The sequence below is a fragment of the Eulemur rufifrons genome, chromosome 16, assembly GCF_041146395.1.
Source record: "Eulemur rufifrons isolate Redbay chromosome 16, OSU_ERuf_1, whole genome shotgun sequence".
Taxonomy (NCBI): domain Eukaryota; kingdom Metazoa; phylum Chordata; class Mammalia; order Primates; family Lemuridae; genus Eulemur; species Eulemur rufifrons.
In genome coordinates, this window is record NC_090998.1 from 53,303,356 (window position 1) to 53,327,982 (window position 24,627).

Here is a 24,627-nt window from a genome sequence, read left to right on the forward strand (position 1 = left end):
AAATAAAGCTATATGTCATAGTCTTATCTGGGAAGAATTCATACTGAAAAGATGTCAAATTAATCAATCCAATTCAATTCAAAGCAAAATCCCAATAGGATTCTTTTTACAAATTAGACAAACTGGTTTTAAAAATAACATCCAAGAAGGGCCAAAACAATATTGAAAAAAGATAAGGAGCGCTCGCCCTGTTAGATGTTGAAACTTACTACAAGGTTTAATACTCTGTGGCCCAGCAATTCATTCCCATTACGTATGCAGTCTTCTGTCCCTACTGTTTATGGATTCATAAATTTACAGTCATAGGTATGGATTCAGTGGACATGCATTAAGTTGAGCATTATGATTGCTTTAAGAGAGGGGAGGAGAACGGGATTAAGAATAACACTGGGCCGGGCAAGGTGGCTCACGCGTGTAATCCTAGCACTCCGGGAGGCCGAGGCGGGTGGATCGCTCAAGGTCAGGAGTTCGAGACCAGCCTGAGCAAGAGTGAGACCCCCCCCCCCGTCTCTACTAAAAATATAAAGAAATGATCTGGACAGCTAAAAATATATATAGAAAAAATTAGCCGGGCATGGTGGCACACGCCTGTAGTCCCAGCTACTCGGGAGGCTGAGGCAGAAGGATTGCTTGAGCCCAGGAGCTTGAGGTTGCTGTGAGCTAGGCTGACGCCATGGCACTCTAGCCCCGGCAACAGAGCAAGACTCTGTCTCAAAAAAAAGAATAACAGTGGAATTTCAACTTTTTTGTTTAATTTTTGAAATATATTTGATGCAGAAATGACAAATGTGAATTTTTGAGCAGTGGTTATGTTGGATATTAATTATTCTGTGAATGTTTCTGAATGTTTTAAACTTGTCAAAATAGAAACAAAAAGTCTATATTTATATTCACTATTTGCTGGGCTTTTGGTTTTTATTTATTTAGTTAGTTATTTTTTTCAGACAGGGTCTTGCTCTTTTATCTGGGCTAGAGTACAGTAGCACGATCATAACTCACTGCAACCTCAAAGTCCTGGGAGGGGATTATAGGCGCATACCACCATGTCTGGCTAAGTTTTCTATTTTTTGTAGAGACAGGGTCTTGCTTTTGCTCAAGCTGGTCTTAAATTCTTGGCCTCAAGCGATCCTCCCACCTTGGCCTTCCAAAGTGCTAGGATTACAGGCATGAACCACTATGCCCAGGCTGCTTTTAGTAACACTATTCAGTTCCAGATGTTTGGAAAGACATAGGGAATTTGAACTACTTCTGTAATTTTGGATAGTCTCATAAATATTGTGAAACTTTCAACATTCTAAACACCATTTCTGAGATAAATCTTGTTTATTTTTCACTGTGTGGTTTTTTTTTTTTGAGACAGTCTTGCTCTGTTGCCTGGGCTAGAGTGCTGTGGCGTCAGCCTAGCTCACAGCAACCTCACACTCCTGGGCTCAAGCAATCCTTCTGCCTCAGCCTCCCGAGTAGCTGGGACTACAGGTGTGTGCCACCATGCCCACTAATTTTTTTTTTTTCTATTTTTAGTTGCCCAGCTAACTTTTTCTATTTTTAGTCGAGATGAGTGTCTTGCTCTTGCTCAGGTTGGTTTTGAACTCTTGACCTCAAGCCATCTTCCCCCCTCAGCCTGCCAGAGTGCTAGGATTACAGACGTGAGCCACCACGCCTGACCCACCTTACTTTAGATATTAGTCAGTTGTCATTATTAAATATAAGTATGAAGTGGCCCTTGGGCCACGATGTTTATTGTGGATATGTTTACAGAGTTTATATCCCAAAGGATATATAGATATTCAAGGTATCTCCACCTCTTGGGCGTGGAGAACAATGCTATGGAAAAAGAGGCAGAAGCTTGCCCCCAGGAAAGCGTCAAGTAAGCACAATGAAGGACACAGGACAATGGTGGAATGCAGGCAAACAGCAGCTGGTCTGCATTTTTTTAATGGTAAAGTCACAAACAATAGAAACTGCTTTTAAAGTAAGCCAATTCAGTTTGCTTTCTTATTCCTCATTTTGACTTCTGCAGTACTCAGTATTCTAGTTTTTGAGACACCACTATACTGCCCTGGCTTGGCTGGCTTTCAGGTGGTTCCTCTTATTCTGTTGCTGCTTCAAGCTCTGTATCGAGCCTGAGCTTTCTATCACTCAACTCTATTCTGAGGTGCATCACCGAAAACAACCCAACTTTTCCATCCCTGCAGGCTTTTTTTGTCAACAGTATCATGGTTCTCTCTAGGTGGAAACTGAGTCATCTTGCGAGGTTCTGTTGACAGATGGGAGCATGACTATCTTGCTCACCACCTGGGGCCGTGGCAGTGCTCAGTACACAATAGTAAGTTGTGAATACCAAGTCTGTGAAAGAGTGAATGCTTGCCTCAGTTTCTCTCCCTAACACTCTAAATCCTATCACTTCTACCTTCGTTTCTGCCCCTCCTTTTCAGTTCCATTAGAAAAGGACTAATCCTATCAGTTCTGCCCTTTGTTTCTGCTCTAATAATTTTGTCAAGATAATTTTTTGGAAGCACAAGGCCAATGAGAATGGGGAAAGTCAGTCCAGTTTGAGTCAGCTCTTGGTGGTCCTGTTAAAACCGTTTGAAGCAATTACCAGTTTATATGCTCCCAATGTCTACCCACTGCCTACTCTGTCCAAAACCCAAATTCCCCTGCTTGGCATTTAAGGAGACTCCCAGTTCTTTTTTTTTTTTTTTTTTTTTTTTGAGACAGAATCTTGCCCTGTTGCCTGGGCTAGAGTGTTGTGGGGTCCTCCTAGCGCACAGCAACCTCAAACTCCTGGGTTTAAACGATCCTACTGCCTCAGCCTCCCGAGTAGCTGGGACTACAGGAATGCACCACCATGCCCGGCTAATTTTTTCTATATGTATATTTTAGTTGGCCAGATAATTTCTTTCTATTTTTAGTAGAGACGGGGTCTAGCTCTTGCTCAGGCTGGTCTCGAACTCCTGAGCTCAAACAATCCACCCGCCTCAGCCTCCCAGAGTGCTAGGCCCGAGATTGTTTTTTAAAAAGCCACATTAAATCCCTGAAGTTGATCATGTTGGCAATTAAATTAAATCAATTGAATGACCACTATGTTTAAGGAAGGTTTCTTTCTAGTAGGCTGGGCCATAGGAGAAGGGAAGGACATAATTTTATAAAAAAGGTTCTTATTTACAAGGAACTAATCACCTCTTGGCCAGAAAAGCTGTTCTTTGCAATGACTGTGCTTTTCGGGTTGAGCCACCTCAATTCTTCATGTCCTCATTAATCTCTGAGACTGCATCAAAACCGCTTGCCACACCTATGTGAGCAAGTAGGTGAGTCTTTCAGAATTGAGCGCATAATATATATATATATTTTAAATGGTAATCAGTGTACAGCTTATATGAACAAACCCAAACATTCTAAAAGCATGCACTCTTTTACCATCACCCTCTTCCTCCCCAAATCTCAACGGTAACCACCGTCTTATTTCTCCAATTAGAACACTTGCATGCACTGGTGTATAAGCCTATATTCCGTGCTATTTTTAAATCTTAAAAAACAAGTCTTAAAATAACTCATTTGTATACAATTCCAGCAGCTGGAGTGGGCTTAATATATCACACAGCTGTTACTTTTGGTTTCTTTTTGGTAGCAGGGGCACTTAGATTCGCACTCATCGGCAGTCTCCAACCCGGTCGTGTGAAGTAAACACATGAAATACAAAAACAGCACAACGGCTGAAGGAGTGTCCCAAGCGTCACGCACCACACAGGCGGGCGCCGAAGAGAGCCGAGCCCCACCCCAGGGAGCTGGCGCCCCAAGCCCCCCACCCACCTGGCGACCCGCCGAATCCAGACGCCCACCGCCCGCCCTTCGCGGAGGCGGTGCGGCCGAGCCCAGTCCCCAATTGGCGGAGGCGGCGGGGCCGGCGCGTGCGCGCGCGCGCGTAAACGCCCAAATGGGCCGCGGCGCCCCGCGCGCTCCCTCTGGGCGGTAGGGGCGCGTACCCTGGAACCTCCGCCAGGTCGGCTCCTTGCGGGGTCTGTACGGCCTGTGTGACCAGAAGGAAGAGGGAGCCAAGAGCCGAGCCTGAGGGGCGGCTCTGACTTTTCTGACCGAGGTCCTGCCCCCTTTCGCCGCCAGGAGCCTCCTTCCTCTCCGGACTAGTGCGTTCGAGCTCCCCGGCGGCCTGGGCCCCGAGAGTGGAAGTGGTCGCCGAGGCCCAGGGCCTGGGGCTTCCGCGCGCCCCGTGAAGGGAACTAGGGAGCCTCAAGGGACCCCTCACAACTCCAGGCGCGAAAACCCCCGCCTGGTGAGGAGCAGGTATCGGCCCAAAGGGAGTAGGTCAGTCCTGGGTCTGGGCCGTGACTTAGGTCCCCTCGCTCGCCTTTGTCTCCAGCCTCTTCTCCGCACGCAGCCTTTGTGTTATTCGTGGTGGGGGCGCAGGGCACGTGGCCTTGCGTAGGTTTTGTTGGAAGGTCGCCGCGGGGGAGGAGGGCGAGGGTTAGAGCTGGCGCTCCCGGCAGTTGGGGGGGTCTCTCCGGGAGCCCGGGGTAAAAGTCACGTGGGCGGGGGGCTGCGGGGTTGCTGGGCTCCTCCGCACCGGGGCTCGGGATGATCACAGGTGCCAGTGCGGTTGCCAGCCTGAGCCGGGAGCTGAGTCTGGGCGAGATTGGGCTGGTTGCGTGAGCAAGTTGACTCAGCTTTTCCTCTTGGGCTGGTCAAGTTCGGACACGTTCCAGTCCGTAGTAAAAGGAGCTAAGCCCTGACTTGTCTCCAGCTGGGGCTATTTAAAGGATACCTCTTCCCAGCTGTATTCACTGGCCATTAGGGATAGACACCTGTGGTCACAGACCTGCAGCACTTTTTCTATACCGATCCAGGTAAGGACCGACTTACTTACAGCTTTAGTTTTAAGAAAGGCAGTATTTATTTCCTTTATATATGGTGTCTTTTTCACAGATGTTTCGTTATTTCCAGGTTTTATCCTGTGTTTATTTCCTACTTGTAGGCAAATGTGCAATACCAACATGTCTGTATCTACTGATGTAGCCGCCTCACAGATTCCAGCTTCGGAACAAGAGACCCTGGTTGGTATTTTTGTCTCAAGTGTAAATTTTAAAAATAATTTATTTTATGTGGTAATCAGCTAAATTTCATGCACCCTAATTGTAGCATGGCTCTTGAAATGAAATTGTGTGTACGTAGCTTAAATTCTGCTCAGGCATAACTCTGGAGTAAAAAATGAACTGTAAGAATGGGTAAGTATATTCTTAGCCCTTTACCACATGGGCTATAAAAATGACTTCCATTACATTTCTTAAGCATAGATGCTGAAGTTATGTTTGTTATGTGATTGATTTTCTTTTCTATTTTGACCTGACAGTATTTAATTTTTTAAATGGTTTCTAAAAGTCACAAAAATAGCGCTTGTAAAGATTTTAGGCATTACAGAAATACATAAAGTAAAAACTGAAAATTTCAGTCTTTCCATCATGTTTCCTTTTAGGGTTTTTCTGTGTACATATTCACATATGTTCACACGTGAATTTAAATATGTTATTGTCCTGTTTGTTCTAAAACAGGATTAAACTAGAGGTGTTCTACAACTTGCATCCTTGTCAGTAAAATCTAGAGAGTCTTTTTGATGGCTGTATAACACAGCTGTACCATTTTTATTTATTTGTGCCTTTACTGATAGATTTTTTTAAAGTTGCCTCCTGTTTTTTGAGTATTACAAATAGTGCTGCTTTGTACATGCATCTTAACACAATTGTTATGTGACTATTTCGGTTAAGAAAGATTTTATAGAATTAGAACTCCTGGCTGGGTGTGGTGGCTCACGCGTGTAATCCTAGCACTCTGGGTGGCTGAGGTGGGTGGATCGCTCGAGGTCAGGAGTTCGAGACCCCGTCTCTACTAAAAATAGAAAGAAATTATATGGACAACTAAAAATACATATAGAAAAAAATTAGCGGGCATGTTGACGCATGCCTGTAGTCCCAGCTACTCGGGGGACTGAGGCAGGAGGATCATTTGAGTCCAGGAGTATGAGGTTGCTGTAAGCTAGGTTGATGCCATGGCACTCTAGCCCGGGCAACAGAGCGAGACTCTGTCTCAAAAAAAAAAAAAAAAATAGAACTCCTGCATCCCAAATTTTACCTATATTTGATTGCTGCTGGTAACTCTTACCAAAACGTTGTAACAGGTTTCACTCCTACCACCACTGAATATTACCAGTCTTCTTTTTTTTTTTTTTTTTCATTATTATTATTATTATTTTTTTTTTGAGACAGAGTCTCGCTTTGTTGCCCGGGCTAGAATGAGTGCTGTGGCGTCAGTCTAAGCTCACAGCAACCTCAAACTCCTGGACTTAAACGATCCTACTGCCTCAGCCTCCCGAGTAGCTGGGACTACAGGCATGCGCCACCATGCCCGGCTAATTTTTTTTTTTGTGTGTGTGTGTGTGTGTGTGTGTGTATATATATATATATATATATATATATTTTTTAGTTGTCCATATAATTTCTTTCTATTTTTAGTAGAGACGGGGTCTCACTCTTAGCTCAGGCTGGTCTCGAACTCCTGACCTCGAGCGATCCACCCGCCTTGGCCTCCCAGAGTGCTAGGATTATAGGCGTGAGCCACCGCGCCCAGCCTACCAGTCTTTAATTATTATTATATTTTTGCCTTTTGCAGAGTAAAAGGTACTGTGCCATTTAGATTAGTATTTTCCTAGTCTCTTGGTGAGGCTGGGCATCTTTCCATTTTGTTAAATCAGTTGTTTCCTCTGGGGTTTGCCTGGTCTTATCTGTCCATTTTTCTTTTGAGTTTTTTGTGTTTTTCTTAATTGGAGTAGTTCTATGTATTTTAAGTGCATATGACTTTTGGTGTTTACTAATGTTTCATTTAACTTTAAGTTTTTTTTTTCCCCTACTGAGAACATTCTTATGAAGTCAAATTTGTAGACTTTTGTTGGCTTTTGAATTTCATATTATGCTTTGGAAGAACAATCCCATCCCAAGGTCTTACAAATATATTCCTATATTTTATTCTCGTATTTTTAATTTTTACATCTACATCTTCACCTGAAATTTATCTTTGTGTTCATAAATGTGAGACCATGAATGGTATTGTCTTTTATAATTATTTTCTTATTAATATATGTTTTTTAAGTCAGTAAAAAACTGACGACTTTCCCTTGTGGATTTTTACTTTGAGTTATTTTATGTAATTTGTCGTTAATACACCATACATAAAAATTTAAGAGAAAAAGTAATTTTTTAATCTTTTCTGAGAGGGTTCATTCGTTAGCCTGAAAGGACATATGTAAGCACATTTTTAAAAAGTGTGTGATCAGAACAATTAATACTTCAATTCTGCATTTATTATGTATTTTAAGTTTTTCAATTAAAGAATATTTTTGATATTGTTGATTAGCTGGGAACAGGCCATTTTTAAAAATCTGGTTTTGAGAGCTCCCAAATGCTGTCAGATTTCAAAGTTAGATACAAGACAGGGGCATCTTGAGAGGTACAGAGCTACCAGTCTGTATGGGGTGACAAGCTGTAAAGATACTCAAGTTTTGCAGATTTTGATTCAGCAACAGGAAGGGAGAAAGGGCATAAGCACATTACATTCCTCCGCCATGTGGGTTATTTTCTCAATACCACTTATAAAACCTCTAGATCAGGGTCAGGCATATAGCCTGTGGGCCAAATTTGGCCTGCTGCCTGTTTTTGTAAATAAAATCTTGCTGGTTTACATGGTATCTATACTTTTGAGTTGGATACTTTTCATCTGGCATGAAAAGCTTAAAACATTTACCCTTAACAAAAAAAATGACTGCTAATCTAGTTGGCAGGCTTCTTGAAATATAGGTCCTATGTCTCATTTGTAATTTTCTTTTTGCAGTATCCAGCACTGTCCAGTGCATAGTAGAAGCTCAGTAAATGTCAAGTAGTTTTTTGAAATGTAGACTCACTAAGAGGCAGTGTGATATAGTAGGAAGAAAATGCTGAGTTGTAGTTGAGGGACATGAGTTGCTGCCTCAAATCTGCTTTCAGTTACCCTTGTCAGTTTGGGTTAGTCATTTTAAGTTCTCTAGCTTTCAAGAACCTAATCTGTAGAAAGTGAAGATTGAGAACAGGACCCACCCTAAAGATGTATTCTTTTCTATTGGATTCTCTAAGTTAGCTTGCAATAAATTCATTGGATCAGTACAGTAAGCTCATCGGATCTCAGCAATTTATGGTTGTTTGCAAGGCAGTAAGCACATGATAAAAATAGCTGGAGGGAAAAATAATCTTCACTATCTTGGGATAGGTACTGTTTATGATCTCAACTAATGATACTTGATAATTTTGTCATATTTGCATAATAATTCTCCCAGAATTTTTTTTCCAAACCCTCTTGACTATCTGTGGTATTCAGTTTACATAGTCTAACCATTACACTTAGTAAAAACATTATAACCTATTTTTTGAGGTCCAACCTTGTGAAATTGTTAAACATAGTACCTGCTACCTTTATTGAACATCTTTATGGGCATGTTTGATTCAGGGCTTATGGTTCTGGAATAATTTGGACAGTATAATAGTAGCTCTTTTTTTCTTTATAGGTTAGACCAAAGCCATTGCTTATGAAGTTGTTAAAATCTGTTGGTGCACAAAAAGACACGTACACCATGAAAGAGGTAAGCTGAACTAAGAGAAAGAGATAAACTAATGTCTTACTAATGGTATGTAGCCATTACAGTTTTTAAGACCCTGGGGATAAAATTGGCCACATAGAGGGATTTTTAATTATCAGCAACATTAAATTTTGTGGTCATTTGCACTATATTTAGAACCTGAAAATCCTAATTATATGTCTAGTTTCATTTCTCAGCTAGGAACTCAAAGGGAAGCCCTGTATGCATTCTTGACCCTTTTATGCTGTGAACCCATTTGTCAGACAGGTAAAAGTCTTCTCAGACTGGTAACTCCTCCTCGGAATCTTGTTTTTAAATGTATGAAGTAAATTTACAGGATTACAAAGGAAAGTTATGTTTAAATATAGTTATCAAAAATAGTAAACAAGTTTGTGATATATGTGCTTTTGTTATTAACACATTAAGTACTAAGATATAGGAACAGATCTAATAAATATAATTTTGATGTAGTGAGGAGTATAAGTAATATTTTGAGATGTTTGCTGTATGCATAGTATGATATGAAAACACTTGTGGTTTTTATTGATGATTAAATCACAGGTATTACAAATGCTATTGATTTGTTGCCTACATTTGTGATTGAAGAAAAAGCTAAATTTCAGTTAGAAGTTAGTGAAAATAAAGATAGAAAAAAATTTTTTCCCATCCAAATTAATAGACCCCCTAAATTCTATCCAAGGACTTCTTGGGCATCCCTGGATCCCAGGTTAAGAACTTCTGCACTAGAGATACATGAGTACAGTATACTGATCTTTCTGGGATAGAGGTGAGCTGATTCATGAACATATGTTCTACTTAATGGATACAACATTTCAATGCATTCTCTAGCTTTCAATTTGTGTACAAAACATTTTCAGTGAGAGACTGAGCCATCTTAGGCAATATTTCAGTGTGAATGCAATGTGCCTATTCCCCATCTGTGCCGCTTACTTTATGGGGCTCAGATTACTTAAAACGGTAAAGTTTCTCTGTCACAACAGAAGGGTGGAGCAGGAAGAGATTCCAGACCCTTTTCCTTTTCAGCTACACTTTTACAAACTTCCTTAAGGGATCTTTGGTAGAAGCAATCTAGGTTCTCTTCCCTTTCCCACTGCCCGTCAGCCATCTCTCCAATTCATAATCACACAGGAATATTCCTGTAGGGCTGACATGCTTAGTGCTTTCAGGGAAGTGCCAGGTTAAATGGTATTTTTAGGGCTGTTAATTGGGAATTGACCTTATTATTATAATCAGTTTGTAGGGACTGTCCCTGGGCAAGAATTGGCTTGAGCCCAGAGTCAGCGAAGCTGGACTTGCTTGTGCTTCTTGGGGCCAAAGGTCAATGGGTCCGGACATGGCCTGTTGACTGCTGAATGCTTCTTGGAGCTAGAGGTCAATGGCCTATTGAATAGACAAACTGTTCCCTATGGCAAATAGCCAAGGGCCTTAGGCGTGTCTCATTGTCCTGCATGCAGGTAATGAGGTCCAAAGATTAAGATGCAAACGACTGCCTTCCATGAGCAATTTGCATAAGAAATGGAACATGTCCCCTCAGGGCTCTAAAGATAGTCAGGTACCAGGAAGTAGCTGATGGACAAAAGGAATATAAAAATAAAGCCACTGGTGCCCACCGTCTTTGTGTGTCTGTGTGTTTCTTTGTGTGTCTGTATGTTTCTTTATGTGTTCATCCCCCGTTCTGTAATCGGGCCACAACACAGTTAAGGAAACAAAGTATGGATTTGGCAGTAGGTAGAAATGAGAAAATTAATCAAAACCATCATAAAGACTTGGAATGCATATGTTAAACTATGTAACTGTAATGTGTAAATTGTCTGATGCTGTTTTCAGTTATAGGCTCTTTGTTCTGGGACACGTATGGGAAAGTGAAAGCTAGTATGGGGCAGTAGAAGGAGCATTGGACTAGGAGTCAAAAGACCTGGGGTCAGTTTCCCCATTTCTGATACAGCGATAACAGTTCTATGAAATATCAGAAGGATGAGATACTCCTTTTTAAAAATTTGTGATGATTATGGGTACATAATAGTTATATTTTTATCGGGTACATGTGATGTTTTGATATAGGCATACAAAATGAATTAATCAAATAAGGGTAATTGGAGTATCATCACCTCATGCATTTAATAATTTCTTTGTGTTAGAAACGTAAGTATACCATAACTTACTGTTGATTGCAGTCACTTTGTTATACTGTCAAATATGGTTAATTCTAACTAACTATATTTTTGCATTCATTAACCATCCCCACTTTATCCCCCCTCCCTGCTACCCTTCCCATCCTCTGGTAACCCTCATTCTACTCTCTATCTCAATGAGATTAATTGTTCTTAATATTTAGCTGCCACGTATGAGTGAGAACATGTGAGATTTGTCTTTCTGTGCTTGGCTTATTTCACATAACATAATGTTCTCCAATTCCATTCATGTTTCAAATGGCAGGATTGCATTATTTTTTTGTGGCTATGCAACATCCCATTGTGTATATGTACCACAATTTGTCCATTTATCCATTGATGGACACTTCGGTTGATTCCCTATCTTGGCTATTGTGAATAGTGTTATAATAAACATGGGACTGCAAATACCTTTTCCATGTACTACTGAGTTCCCATACTTTGGATATATGCCAAGGAGTGGGATTGCTAGGTCATATGGTAGTTCTATTTTGAGTTTGAGGAACCTCCATAGTGTTTTCCATAGTGGTTGCACTAATTTACATTCACATTAACAGTGTGTGAGGGTTCTCCTTTTTCCACATCCTTGCCAGCATTCATTTTTGCCTGTCTTTTTGGTAAAAGCCATTTTCACTGGGGTGAGGTGATATCTTATTGTAGTTTTGGTTCACATTTCTCTGACTAATGATGTCGAGCATTTTTTTTTTTTTTTTTTTTTTTTTTTTTTTTTTGTTGAGACAGAGTCTCACTTTGTTGCCCAGGCTAGAGTGAGTGCCGTGGCGTCAGCTTAGCTCACAGCAACCTCAAACTCCTGGGCTCAAGCGATCCTACTGCCTCAGCCTCCCGAGTAGCTGGGACTACAGGCATGCGCCACTATGCCCGGCTAATTTTTTCTATATAGATTTTTAGGTGTCCATATAATGTCTTTCTATTTTTAGTAGAGACGGGGTCTCGCTCAGGCTGGTCTCGAACTCCTGACCTTGAGCAATCCACCCGCCTCGGCCTCCCAGAGTGCTAGGATTACAGGCGTGAGCCACCGCGCCCGGCCTGATGTCGAGCATTTTTTCATGTACCTGTTGGCCATTTGTATGTCTTCTTTTGAGAAATGTCTGTTCAGATCCTTTGCCCATTTTTTAAGTTGGATTATTTGATTTTTTTTTCCCCATTGAGTTATTGGCGCTCCTTATATACTCTAGTTATTAATCCCTTGTCAGATGGGTAGTTTGCAGATATTTTCTCCTCTGAGTTGTCTCTTCACTTTGTTGATTGTTTTCTTTGTTGTACAGAAACTTTTTAGCTTGATGTGATCCCATTTGTCCAATTTTTCTTTGGTTGCCTGTGCTCTAGTTGTATTACTCAAGAAATCCTTGCCCAGACTGATGGTCCGGAAGCGTTTCCCCCCCATTTTTTTTTTTCCAGTAGTTTCATAGTTTCAGGTCTTAGATTTAGGTTGTTAATCCATTTTGATTTGATTTTTGTGTATGATGAGATAAGGGTTTATCCATTCTTCTGCATATGGATATTCAGTTTTCCCAGCACCATTTATTGAAGAGACTATCCTTTCTCCACTATATGTTTTTGGCACCTTTGTCAAAGATAATAAGTTTACTATAGATGTGTAGATTTATTTCTGGGTTCTCTGTTCTGTTCCATTGGTCTATGTGTCTGTTTTTATGCTAGTACCATGCTGTTTGATTATTACAGCTCTGTAGTATAATTTGAAGTCAGAATGTGATTCCTCCAGTTTTGTCCTTTTTGCTGAGGATGGCTTTGGCTATTCTGGGTGTTTTTTTGTACCATATAAATTTTAGTATTATTTTTTCTGTTTCTATAAAGAATGTCATTGGTATTTTGATGAGGACTGCATTGAATCTGTAGATTACTTTGGGTAGTATGGACATGTTAACAATATTGATAATTCCAATCCATGAGCATGGACTGTCCTTCCATTTTTTTGTGTGTGTACTCTTCAACTACTTTCATCAGTGTTTTCTAGTTTTCATTGTAGAGATCTTTCACTTCTTTGGTAAAGCTTATTCCTGAGTATTTTATTTTATTTGTAGCTACTGTAAATGGGATTACTTTCTTGGTTTCTTTTTCAGATTGTTTACTGTTGGCATATAGAAATGCTACTGATTTTTTTGTATGTTGACTTTGTGTCCCGGAACTTTACTGAATTTGTTTATCTGCTATAATAGTTTTTGAGTGGAATCTTTAAGTTTCTCTAGATATAAGATCATACTGTTTTAAAAACAAGTATAATTTGACGACTTTTCCAATTTGAATGCTCTTTATTTCTTTCTCTTGTCTGATTGCTCTAGCTAGAACTTCCAGTAGTATCTTAAATAACAGTAGTGAAAGTGGGCATCCTTGTCTTGTTCCAGATCTTAGAGGAAAAGCTTTCAGGTTTTCCCCATTCAGTATGATACTAGCTATGGGTCTATCACATGGCTTTTACCATGTTGAGGTAAGCTTCTTCAATACCCAGTTTATTGAGAGTTTTCATAATGAAGCGATGCTGAATTTTATCGAATGCTTTTTCAGTATCAGTTGAAATGATCATATGATTTTTGTCCTTTGTTCTGTTGATATATTACATTGATTTGCATATGTTGCACTGTCCTTGTATCACTGGGATGAATCCCACTTAATCACGAAGAATAATTTATCCATTTCTTCTAGGTTTTCCAATTTATTGGCATAGAGTTGCTTGCATTAGTCTCTAATGATCCTCTGGATTTCTGCAATTTCAGTTGTAATGTCTCCCTTTTATTTTTTTTGAGACAGTGTCTCACTCTGTTGGTCTGGTTAGAGTACAGTGTCATCATCGTAGCTCACTGCAAACTCAAACTCCTGGGCTCAAGTGATCCTCTTGCCTCAGCCTCCCTAGTAGCTGGGAGTATAGACACATGCCACAATACCTGGCTAATTTTTCTATTTTTAGCAGAGATGGGGTCTTGCTTTTGCTCAGGCTTGAACTCCTGAGCCACCGTGCCTGCCCTTTTTGTCTCTGATTTTATTTATTTGGGTCTTCTCTATTTTTTTTTTTCTTAGTCTGGCGAAAGGTGTGTCTATTTTGTTTATCTTTTCAAAAGACCAACTTTTTGTTGATGTTTTGTAATGTTTTTGGTTTCAATTTCATTTATTTCTGCTCTGATCTTTATTCTAATTTGGGGGTTGGTTTGCTCTTGTTTTTCTACTTCTTTGAGATGTATTGTTAGGTTGTTTATTTGAAGCTTTTTGACTTTTTTGCTGTAGGCACATATTGCTATAAACTTGGTGCTGCTTTTGCTGTATCCCATAGGTTTTGATGTGTTTTCATTTTCATTTATTTCAAGAAATTTTTAATTTCCTTCTTAATCTCTTCATTGACCCACTGGTCACTTAGTAGCATATTGTTTAATTCCCATGTGTTTGTATTGTGTTTGTATTCCCAGTGTTCCTCTTGTTATTGACTTTCAGTTTTATTCTGTTGTTAGAAAAAATACTTAGTACGATTTCTTTTTGTTTTTGTGTTTTTTTTTTTTAATTTTTTGAGACTTGTTTTGTGGTCTGACATGTGGTTTATCCTTGAGAATGATCCATGAGTTGAGGAGAAGAATGTATTGAATTCTGTAGCTGCTGGATGAAACATTGCAAAAATATCTATTAGGTCCATTTGGTCTATAGTGCAGATTACATCCAATGTTTCATTATTGATTTTCTGTCTGGATGTTCTGTCCAGTGCTAAAAGTGGAGTGTTGAGGTCTCCAGCAATTATTGGATTGGGATCTATCTCTCTTTTTAGCTCTGAGTGCTCCTTCAGTATTGGATGCATATATATTTAGAATTGTTACATCCTTTTGCTGAATTGACTCTTTTATCATTATATGATGACCTTCTTTGTTTCTTTTTACAGTTTTTGTCTTAAAATCTATTTCATCTAATAGACTTATAGCTACTTGCTTTTTTTGGTTTCCATTTGCATCGAGTATCTTTTTCTCTTTATTTTCAGTCTGTGTGTGTGAGATGGTACTTGTAAAAGTTTGTTGTAAACTGTAAAATGCCATACATGTTAGGTGGCTGTTAATGAGTTTTTATCTGGATATCTTAAAATGTATTGCCAACTTTTGTGTCTCAATGGAGCACATGGAATGTAGTTTAACTTTATATTAATGGCTCAGGGTCATTGATTATTTATTATTGCATAGATTATATTGATATCTTTGATGGTTTATTTCATTCACTGAATTCTCTCAAACTGTTATGTAGATGTCATTGGCCATTTCCTTATCTTTCTCTGATGAGCTCAGAGGCTACTGAGGGTGTATGGTGTTTGTGACTATTTACAAAATGGCTCCAGGTCACTGCCTTTTAGTTGATTTTTTTTTTTTTATTCTGTAACTTTTTATTGCTCTCAATGGTTTTTGTATTTTGCTGTCTTTTCCTTCCTAATACGTTAGCATTTAGATATCTGGGTAGAGTTAAAGTCTGAAAGGCAAAAAAAAAAAAACATTTTAAGGTTTAAGTAAATAGACGAGCAATTATTTCTATTTCCATAAAGGGAAAAAATTTTAAAGTAGTTTCTTTTAGAGTATAAAATGGTTGTTATTCTACATGATTGTGGATGTGCTTGCTGGTGGTTTAACCCTGTTCAGATAAATGGGATATTATTGAATGTATTTGAAACTAACATTTAGTTTTCTTTAATGCTCAGAAATCATTTCTATTTCAGGTTATATTTTATCTTGGCCAGTATATTATGACTAAACGATTATATGATGAGAAGCAACAACATATTGTATATTGTTCAAATGATCTTCTAGGAGATTTGTTTGGAGTGCCAAGCTTCTCTGTGAAAGAGCACAGGTAAATTCTTCAGTTTAGTCTATTGTAAAAAGCCAGCTGGGCAAACATTTCAATTCACCTCCACCCTTACTTCCTTTTATCAGAGAAAAATTGTTGAGAGAGATATATATATATGTATATGTATGTATATATATATATATATATATGATGCTGAAATTTAATTTGTTGGTTCTAGAATATTTGAAAACGAGGTAAATTGACTTAACCTAACTCTTAGTTTCCCATTTATAAAATATGGATTATATCTATGGATATGTATCTCATGTGGAGGTTATATTTCACGAAAGACATTTTATAAAAAGCATAGTGTTTGGCACATAGCATTCAAATGTTAGCTACAGTTATATACTATAAATTATTATTTCAATCACCTTTAGAAATAATCTTTATTACCACCATGTGGTAAAGCTTAAACTTGAGCCTTAGTTACTTTGGAAATCATTTTCTTTGTCATATATCATTATGGCACTTATTTTAACCCAGGTAACATTTCTAGAATTATTCTTCTGGGAACTCAATGTTTTTTTAGTCATTCTTACCTTACATTTGGAATTGTCGTGTTTGATTTAGTGCTGTCAATCTGTGTTGAGCCTTACCATTTGTATCTTAATAAAGGGATGAATACTTTTCACCTGAAACAGTTAACTAGCTTCTAGTATTGAATGTTCAATAATACAGCTAAAAAGATGGTAATTAAATGGGATATTTTAGCTTTACTTTATTTTTTTTATTTTAAAATATTTTTCCAGGCTTTATGGTTACAGATATTTTAGCTTTAAAACAATTTCATTAATATAAACATAATATGTTATTGAACATTAAGAAAAGACAGCTAAGAAAAGTAGGGAAAAAAATGACTGTAGTTTGTCACTAAAAGGAATTTTTAGTAGTCACGTTCATACTATGTACAGATGTATGTTTTAATCAAGTTATGAACATAATACTATATTTAATTTCATCTTCTTAAGTTAACATTATATAAACATCTTTCCATTGACAAACCACTTCTATTTAACATTCATTCATGTTGTCGTTTTATAGTTGGCTTTGGGATATAAGATTTACTTTTATAAATTTAGTAAATATATGTTTTTCATCCTATGAATATTTAATCTTATAATGTTTGGAGGTGTAATTTGTGATAAAATTATCTTTGACTTGAATTCTAAATGTTGAGAGATTAGAAATTGAGGAAATTGCTGACTTGAAAAAGGATATGGGTGGGCCACAGTGGCTCATGCCTGTAATCCCAGCACTCTGGGAAGCCCAGGCAGGAGGATCACTTAAGCTGAGGAGTTCAAGACCAGCAAGAGCGAGACCCCGTCTCTACTAAAAATAGAAAAAATTAGCCAGGCGACTAGGAAAAAAGAAAAAAAAAGCCGGGTGTGGTGGCATGTGCCTGTCCCAGCTATTTGGGAGGCTGAGGCAGGAGAATCACTTGAGTCCGGGAGTCTGAGGTTGCTGTGAGCTAGGCTGATGCCATGGCACTTTAGCCCAGGCAACAGAGCAAGACTATCTCACCAAAAAAAAAAAAAAAAGGATATGGATAGGAGTATTGTGGGGTTTGTTTCTGTGTGTGTGTTTGGTGGGGTGGGGAGGTTTAGATTGCTGTATCATCTTTCCCAAGGGTGAAAAGAGATAGTTGGGGTTGGTACTTTCCCCTTAACACTGAGAATTAGAAATGGTATTTTGTGACAAACATTCTCTAAAATAATTAGTTTAAAAACTTAAGAAAAAGAAAAATGTCTCATGACATCAATGAATACTGGGATAAATGAATTGTTTTCCTATTAGGGTATAAGCTCCATGAGACAGAGGTTTGTTTCTGTTTTATTTTTTGTTTTTCCCCAGTGTCTAGAGTAGTTTGGACTGGTACGTAGTAGATTCTCAGTCTGTATTTATTGAATGAATGAATACTACTTAATATTTTAAGATCAAGAAAGAAAATCCGTTAGATGATTGATCCAAGGTTGATTAGAGTCAAGAATATACCAAGTTCCTCTTTAGTGGGTTTTGCATAACTGACTACTATTTTAGGCAGTTTGCTTCTAAGCACAGAGCTAGAAAAAAATTAATTTCCATTTGAAAATAAATATACTAACTTGCGTCCTGCTTGCACACCCATTTTTGGGGGGACTTTTGGTAAAGTCCAAACAAAGTGCATTTCGGGAAATGGAGACGTGAGGTCTTTCGCCCTGAGAGACCTTAGTGATTATTAAAAGTAGCTGCATGTAATCATTGTGCTACTTTTTACTGGTGCTTTCAAGGGTCTAGAACCTTGCCAATGATGTAATTTGAATACAGTGACTTAAAATTTGGTTTTGAATGTGTGCAGTAGTTCATATCAAATATGCATTTAAAAGTCTGGTTAAATTCAATTTAATTTTTATTTTAAAATCTTTTTTTTTTTTTCTCCTACAAGGAAAATCTATACAATGATCTACAGAAACTTGGTAATAGTCAATCAGCAGGGTAAGTTAATTTTAAACATCATAAATATATACGATAAAAACATTTTAAACACTCTAGGAGGCTGAGGTGGGTGGATTGTTTGAGCTCAGGAGTTCGAGACCAGCCTGAGCAAGAGCAAGACCCCGTCTCTACTAAAAATAGAAATTATATGGACAACTAAAAATATATATATAGAAAAAATTAGCCGGGCATGGTGGTGGATGCCTGTAGTCCCAGCTACTTGGGAAGCTGAGGCAGGAGGATTGCTTGAGCCCAGGAGTTTGAGGTTGCTGTGAGCTAGGCTGACACCATGGCGCTCTAGCATGGGCAACAGAGTGACACTGTCTCAAAAGAAAAAAAAAATTTAAAGACATTTTTGTTTACGTACATATATTTTATAATTATGATTCTCTTTAAAAGTTGCTATAAAAGTTATAAATTTAACAGGAAGAAGTATGTATGGAGCTAAACATAAAACTAAGGTTCTATTGTAAAGCTAAATATCGTATTATATCAGTTTAAGCCTTGAGATATCAGAGTTAGGATTAGATGTGAAAGGTAGATAATTTCAAAAGCTCCTGCTTAATAGAGGTATGATCAAACCTTGAAAAATGTATTGAAAGGCATTGGAAAATAATGCAGCACCTAGGTAGACCCATGGAGGATAGTTTTTTTTTTTTTTTTTTGGTAATAAATGATACTTTGTTTACCAATTTGTGTAGGTAAATGGCATTTTATGTCCCCCGCTTGATGTTCTTAACTAGTCGTTTTTAGACTTGCAGTTCTTAAACTGGTTATTTTTGGGTCACATCTCCCTTTGATAATCTGATGAAAACACTGGGTTCTTGTTTCAGAAAGATACACATATACATACACATTGATATGTTGGTAAATGTTTAACAACCCACTGTCCATGGGAGAAAGCCCTTATTTGTGTGGTTGCTGATTTCCATGGTGTAAATACTCCCATTTTCAGGATACAAACATGGAGTTGGGATGAGATGTACACAGTACTGGTAGGAGCTATATTGAATACACTACAGCCTTTAAGTTCATCCTCAAATTGTAATTAAAAACTGCTCTCTCTGGGAGGCCGAGGCGGGTGGATCGCTCGAGGTCAAGAGTTCGAGACCAGCCTGAGCAAGAGCGAGACCCCGTCTCTACTAAAAATAGAAAGAAATTATATGGCCAACTAAAAATATATAGAGAAAAAATTAGCCGGGCATGGTGGTGCATGTCTGTAGTCCCAGCCACTCGGGAGGCTGAGGCAGTAGGATCGCTTAAGCCCAGGAGTTTGAGGTTGCTGTGAGCTAGGCTGACGCCACGGCACTCACTCTAGCCCGGGCAACAAAGTGAGACTCTGTCTCAAAAAAAAAAAAAAAAAAAAAAACTGCTCTCAGAAGCTTGGTTAGTTCCCAGAATGAACTGACCACTCCCTTGTGCTCCCTCTCTCCATGTTCAGATTTTATTGTTATGTTGGTTTGTTACACTTGTTTATATTTCTGTTGCCTGTGTCTAGTCAGGTTTGCATTGTGTATCACATAGCATAGTGTTTTATTAATACGGTGTTTACTAAATTTGTTGAATACTTATTTTTCCAAAGTTAGAATTTACAACCCAGAAAATTCTATCATCATCCCAAAATAAAAGAAGTTATTAGGCTGGTGACTTGGCATTTTATTGTTTTTAAAGCTCTTCAAGAAATCATACGATGGCAAAATATACAACTATAGTATTTGCAGCAATATTTTGAGTTTTCTGATGTTTCCCTGATATGTTCATTCATTCATTTAAATAAACTTTGGCAGATTTCTAGGAAACTTATATTAATGAGATGGTAACATGTAAAGTACTTATTTCCATTCTGAGTTCGTTGTAGGTTTCAGTAGAATTAACTTCAAAAGTCCTATATCTGTGTTCTCAACCTTGTCACACCTAATGCTTCCTTTTTATTACATCTGTTTTGTATCATCTCCTTTATTATACTAAACCAAAATTCCTGGATAATAAAACCTATCTATATGTGCAATTTAAGAAAATCAATATAGTGCCTTACCCATAGTATAAAAAGAAAATTAATACATGATAATATATCATTTTAAAATGTTAATGCTCAGGCATGACTTCACTATTAAGATGAAAATGTTTCTGAGGGTGTAGTAAACGGTATTTGATTATGATCTTGTATGTATTCCAAATCTGAAACTTTGACTTTTGAGCTCTAATTCTACATATCCAGCTACAAAAGCTAAATCTGTCTACCTGTATAACTCACTTTAGTTCGTTATCTTGCCATCCAAATCTGTTCACTTTTCTGACATTTCTCTCTTAGTGAATGATACCACCGATTTGTTCACTCAAGATAGAATCTTGGAGTCTTAACTCCTTTCTCCTTTGCCTTGTACAGCAGACACCAGACCAGGTCTTGTTGGTTTTTACTTTTTTAATTTCTCTTGAATTATTTTTTCCATGCCTTAATTTAGGCTTTAATACTTTTTTGTTTGTTTTATTGCAGCTACTGTCTAATACTGATTTCCCTGCCATAATACTGGTTTCCTTGCCTGTACCCTCTTTTTCTTCTATTTTCCCAGAGTGATTTGTCATTCTTCTGCTTAAAATTACCATTTAGGGGTTCATTATTGCTCTGGATATACTACCTTCTGTGAGCTAAGAAATCAGTTTTATTTCTTAGACTAAAACCCTTTTTAATGGTGAGTGGCTACAGCATTGTCTTAGGGAAGATTCTGAAGTGTCCACTGGGAAGAATGCAGTAATGCGGGAGTGACATCATGAGTGTTGCTTGTTGACATCCTTGTGCTGTTTGGCTAGACACACAGAATCCTTTACAGTCTGACCTTGCTTACGTTCCAGTAAAAATGAACTACCTGTAGTTCCTTCAACAACTGTTTGCCTCTGGATTCTTTTTCCCATGCTATTCCCATAGTCTGGAATGGCCTTTCCTATCCCTATTTCTACATTGTACTATGAAACCTTTCCTGATTCTTTGCTCCTTAGACCCTTCCCATCCCTACCAAATAGTTACTATTCCATCTTCTCTGTGAATTTATACACACAGAATTTATGTACTACTTTTAATGTGTTTATTCTACTTTTTTTTTTTTTTGAGACAGAGTCTCACTCTGGTTGCCTGGGCTAGAGTGCTGTGGCGTCAGCCTAGCTCACAGCAACCTCAAACTCCTGGGCTTAGGTGATCCTACTGCCTCAGCCTCCTGAGTAGCTGGGACTATAGGCACGCGCCACCATGCCCGGCTAATTTTTCTGTATATATTTTTAGCTGTCCATGTAATTTCTTTCCATGTAATTTTTAGTAGAGACGGGGTCTTGCTCTTGCTCAGGCTGGTCTCGAACTCCTGTGCTCAAACAATCTGCCTGCCTCGTCCTCCCAGAGTGTTAAGATTACAGGCATGAGCCACTGCGCCCGGCCTATTATACTTTATAATTACTCTTTCATGTATCTTCTGTATTAAAATTGAGTTATTTATATCTGTAGTATTTAGCATGGGGCTGGCATCTGGGAAATACATATTTAATGTTTGTTGAAAGGTTAAATTGTGTAAGAGTTTATGTTGGACTGGTATCTATTGAATAGCCTAGTTTGTGATTCTTTGTTTTCATTTTCTCTCAGAATCATCAGACTCAGGTACATCTGTGAGTGAGAACAGATGTGACCTTGAAGGTGGGAGTGATCAAAAGGTAATCTTTAAGTAAATTTTTCATTCCACTATAATATTTCTTAAAAATTGGAAAGGTTATTTAAAACACAGAATTTTAGTTTCCTGACATGTTTAGTTTGTCATACTTGTTTTTTCTTGAATGCTTAGGACCTGGTGCAAGAGCTACAGGAAGAGAAACCTTCATCTTCAAGTTTGGTTTCTAGACCATCTACCTCATCTAGAAGGAGAGCAATTAGTGAGACAGGTATATATAAATATTTATTTGGCACATTCAAACAGCTTTTTGGTGTTCTGTCTTTAATGAAGTTAGTGCTTTTAGGGTTAACGAAATTGTTCCGCTTTTTTGGTTTAGAGGAATGAACTTCTGAGTTTATTTTTTTATTTTATTTGAAATGTATCCAAATTGCCTTTTTAGCAGTATTTTTCCTACTGACTACAGCAGGCACTGTTTACTGTGCTCCACTGGAGTTTGTAGTTAGCCAGCTCTCTAATATGAAGATAATACAGGGCAAGGGTATAAACTCTTAGCCATTATTCTTAGTTAGCTTTGCAGTTAAAATTTTTAATAGTTTTTAATAAATGATAAAACATACCAATGTGTTTTAAAACAGAGAAATAAGTAGCATCTTAGAAATGAAAGAGTCCAACCCATGGAGAAGAGGAATAAAAAAAAAAAGACAAAAAGAAAAAACAAATAAAAAAATGAAAAAGAAATGAAAAAGAGTTAAAATAGCTGAGAACATTTTTCTAGAGAAAAGATAGCGGAGGAGAAGACTGTAGCCTGATGAAGTCACAATAGCTAAAACTGTATGATTCAGGTGAAAGAAGGATCAGTGAAACAGATAAACCCAGACCAGGATTTTACACATGAGGGCAGAGGGCAGAAAGGCAGAGGATGTTTTATTAAATATGTGGAACTAAAACAAATGAGTAGTTATCTGCAGAAAAGATGAAATTACATCTGTCCTGTATGTCAAAATCAATTCTAAATAAGTTTAAAAGATTTATGAAAAAAATACAAGATATTTGAAAGATAGTCACTTTGTTTTTTAAAAACTGAGTGGGCCTGTGGAAGAGATAGTCACTTTAAATTTGACAGTGTTTATCTTCATTACATAAAAAGTTCCCAAAACACAATACAGAAAATATTAAAAATTCAAATAGCAAAAAAGACAAAAAATGAACAGAAATTTTTCACAGTAAATGCAAATAGCTAAATAACTATGGGAAGGGGGTGAATTTTGGTGATTTTAGCTTTATAGATAAAAATACAAAAAAGGCCAAGTGTATTGGCTCATTCACACCTGTAATCCTAGCACTTTGGGAGGCAGAGGCAGGAGGATCACTTGAGGCCAGGAGTTCAAGACCAGCCTGAGCAAGAGACCTTGTTCCTATAAAAAATAGAAAAACTAGCTGAATGTGGTGGCAAGAGCCTGTAATCCCAGGTACTCGAGAGGCTGAGGCAAGAGGATGGCTTGAGCCTGGGAATTTGAGTTTGCAGTGGGCTATGATGACACCACTGTACTCTAGCCAGGGATGACAGCAAGACCCCGTCTCCAAAAAAAGAAAAAATACCAAAATGGATGTCTTTTGGTCTGTCCAGTTAACAAAGATAAATTTTTTACTCATCCTTGCAACTTGTGTATTGGCACTGGTACACTATTGGTGTATCATTTGGTATAAATTGGTTAAATCTTTATGGATTATGAAAGCTTAGAGTTATTAACATCCTAGTAATTAAATAAGTGAAAACCAGTGAGTTATGACACTAAAATATTAATAGTCTCTCAGTGGTAGCATTACAGATGATTGACATTTCTTTTTCTGTTTTCTTTAGATTTCTACAGTGAGTAATGTATTACTTTAATCAGAAAAAAGCCCCCAATTTTTTTCTTTTTTGATGGAGGGAAACAAACATGGTTAAGAATTTATATCAAGAACTTGTGATCGGCCAGGCGCGGTGGCTCACGCCTGTAATCCTAGCACTCTGGGAGGCCGAGGCGGGTGGATTGCTCAAGGTCAGGAGTTCGAGACCAGCCTGAGCAAGAGCGAGACCCCGTCTCTACTAAAAATAGAAAGAAATTATATGGACAACTAAAATATATATATAGAAAAATTAGCCGGGCATAGTGGCGCATGCCTGTAGTCCCAGCTACTCGGGAGGCTGAGGCAGGAGGATCGCTTGCTTGAGCCCAGGAGTTTGAGGTTGCTGTGAGCTAGGCTGACGCCACGGCACTCACTCTAGCCTGGGCAACAAAGTGAGACTCTGTCTTAAAAAAAAGAAAAAAAAAAAAAAGAACTTGTGATCTAGTTATGGAGATAAAACACAGTATAGGATGTAAGAGTGTTTTGGGAATTCATAGGAAGAAGAGATGGCTTTTTTTTTTTTTTTTTTATGACTTCTGACTAGGTAGGTCAAGAGACGGAAATGGAATGAGCAAAGGTGTGAGAATTGTACTTGTTTCAGGCATACAGATTATATTTTAATCCCATAATCCTATTGAACCCCCTTGCACATACATTCTAAATAATTATGTAGGTATTTCTCTAGATAGAGAAATTGTTCACAAAATGTTGCAGTATTTTATATTCCTATGAACAGTGTATAAAAATGCCCTTTCAAATCTTCTGTGATAATTGTCTCTCCTTTTAATTTTTGTCATTTTCATGGGTGAAAAATAATACATTTGAATTCTCATTTCCTTGATTCCTAGAAAACAGATTTTTCATGTGTTTGTTAATCATTTGTATTTGTTCTCTTACTTGCTGTATG

The 24,627-nt window shown here is 38.0% G+C and overlaps 1 protein-coding gene across 1 annotated transcript in view; it reads left to right on the forward strand.

Annotated features, from left to right (window-relative positions):
* The first annotated feature begins 3,948 nt into the window (after nt 1-3,948).
* Nucleotides 3,949-24,627, forward strand: part of MDM2 (MDM2 proto-oncogene) — a 29,897-nt gene continuing 9,218 nt past the window's right edge. Inside the window, exons 1-7 of the mRNA XM_069489596.1 lie at nt 3,949-4,320; nt 4,988-5,066; nt 8,597-8,671; nt 15,575-15,708; nt 18,131-18,180; nt 21,806-21,873; nt 22,002-22,098. Of these exons, the coding sequence (XP_069345697.1) occupies nt 4,992-5,066; nt 8,597-8,671; nt 15,575-15,708; nt 18,131-18,180; nt 21,806-21,873; nt 22,002-22,098 (499 nt within the window). The 5' untranslated portion in view covers nt 3,949-4,320; nt 4,988-4,991. The remainder of the gene's footprint in view (nt 4,321-4,987; nt 5,067-8,596; nt 8,672-15,574; nt 15,709-18,130; nt 18,181-21,805; nt 21,874-22,001; nt 22,099-24,627) is intronic.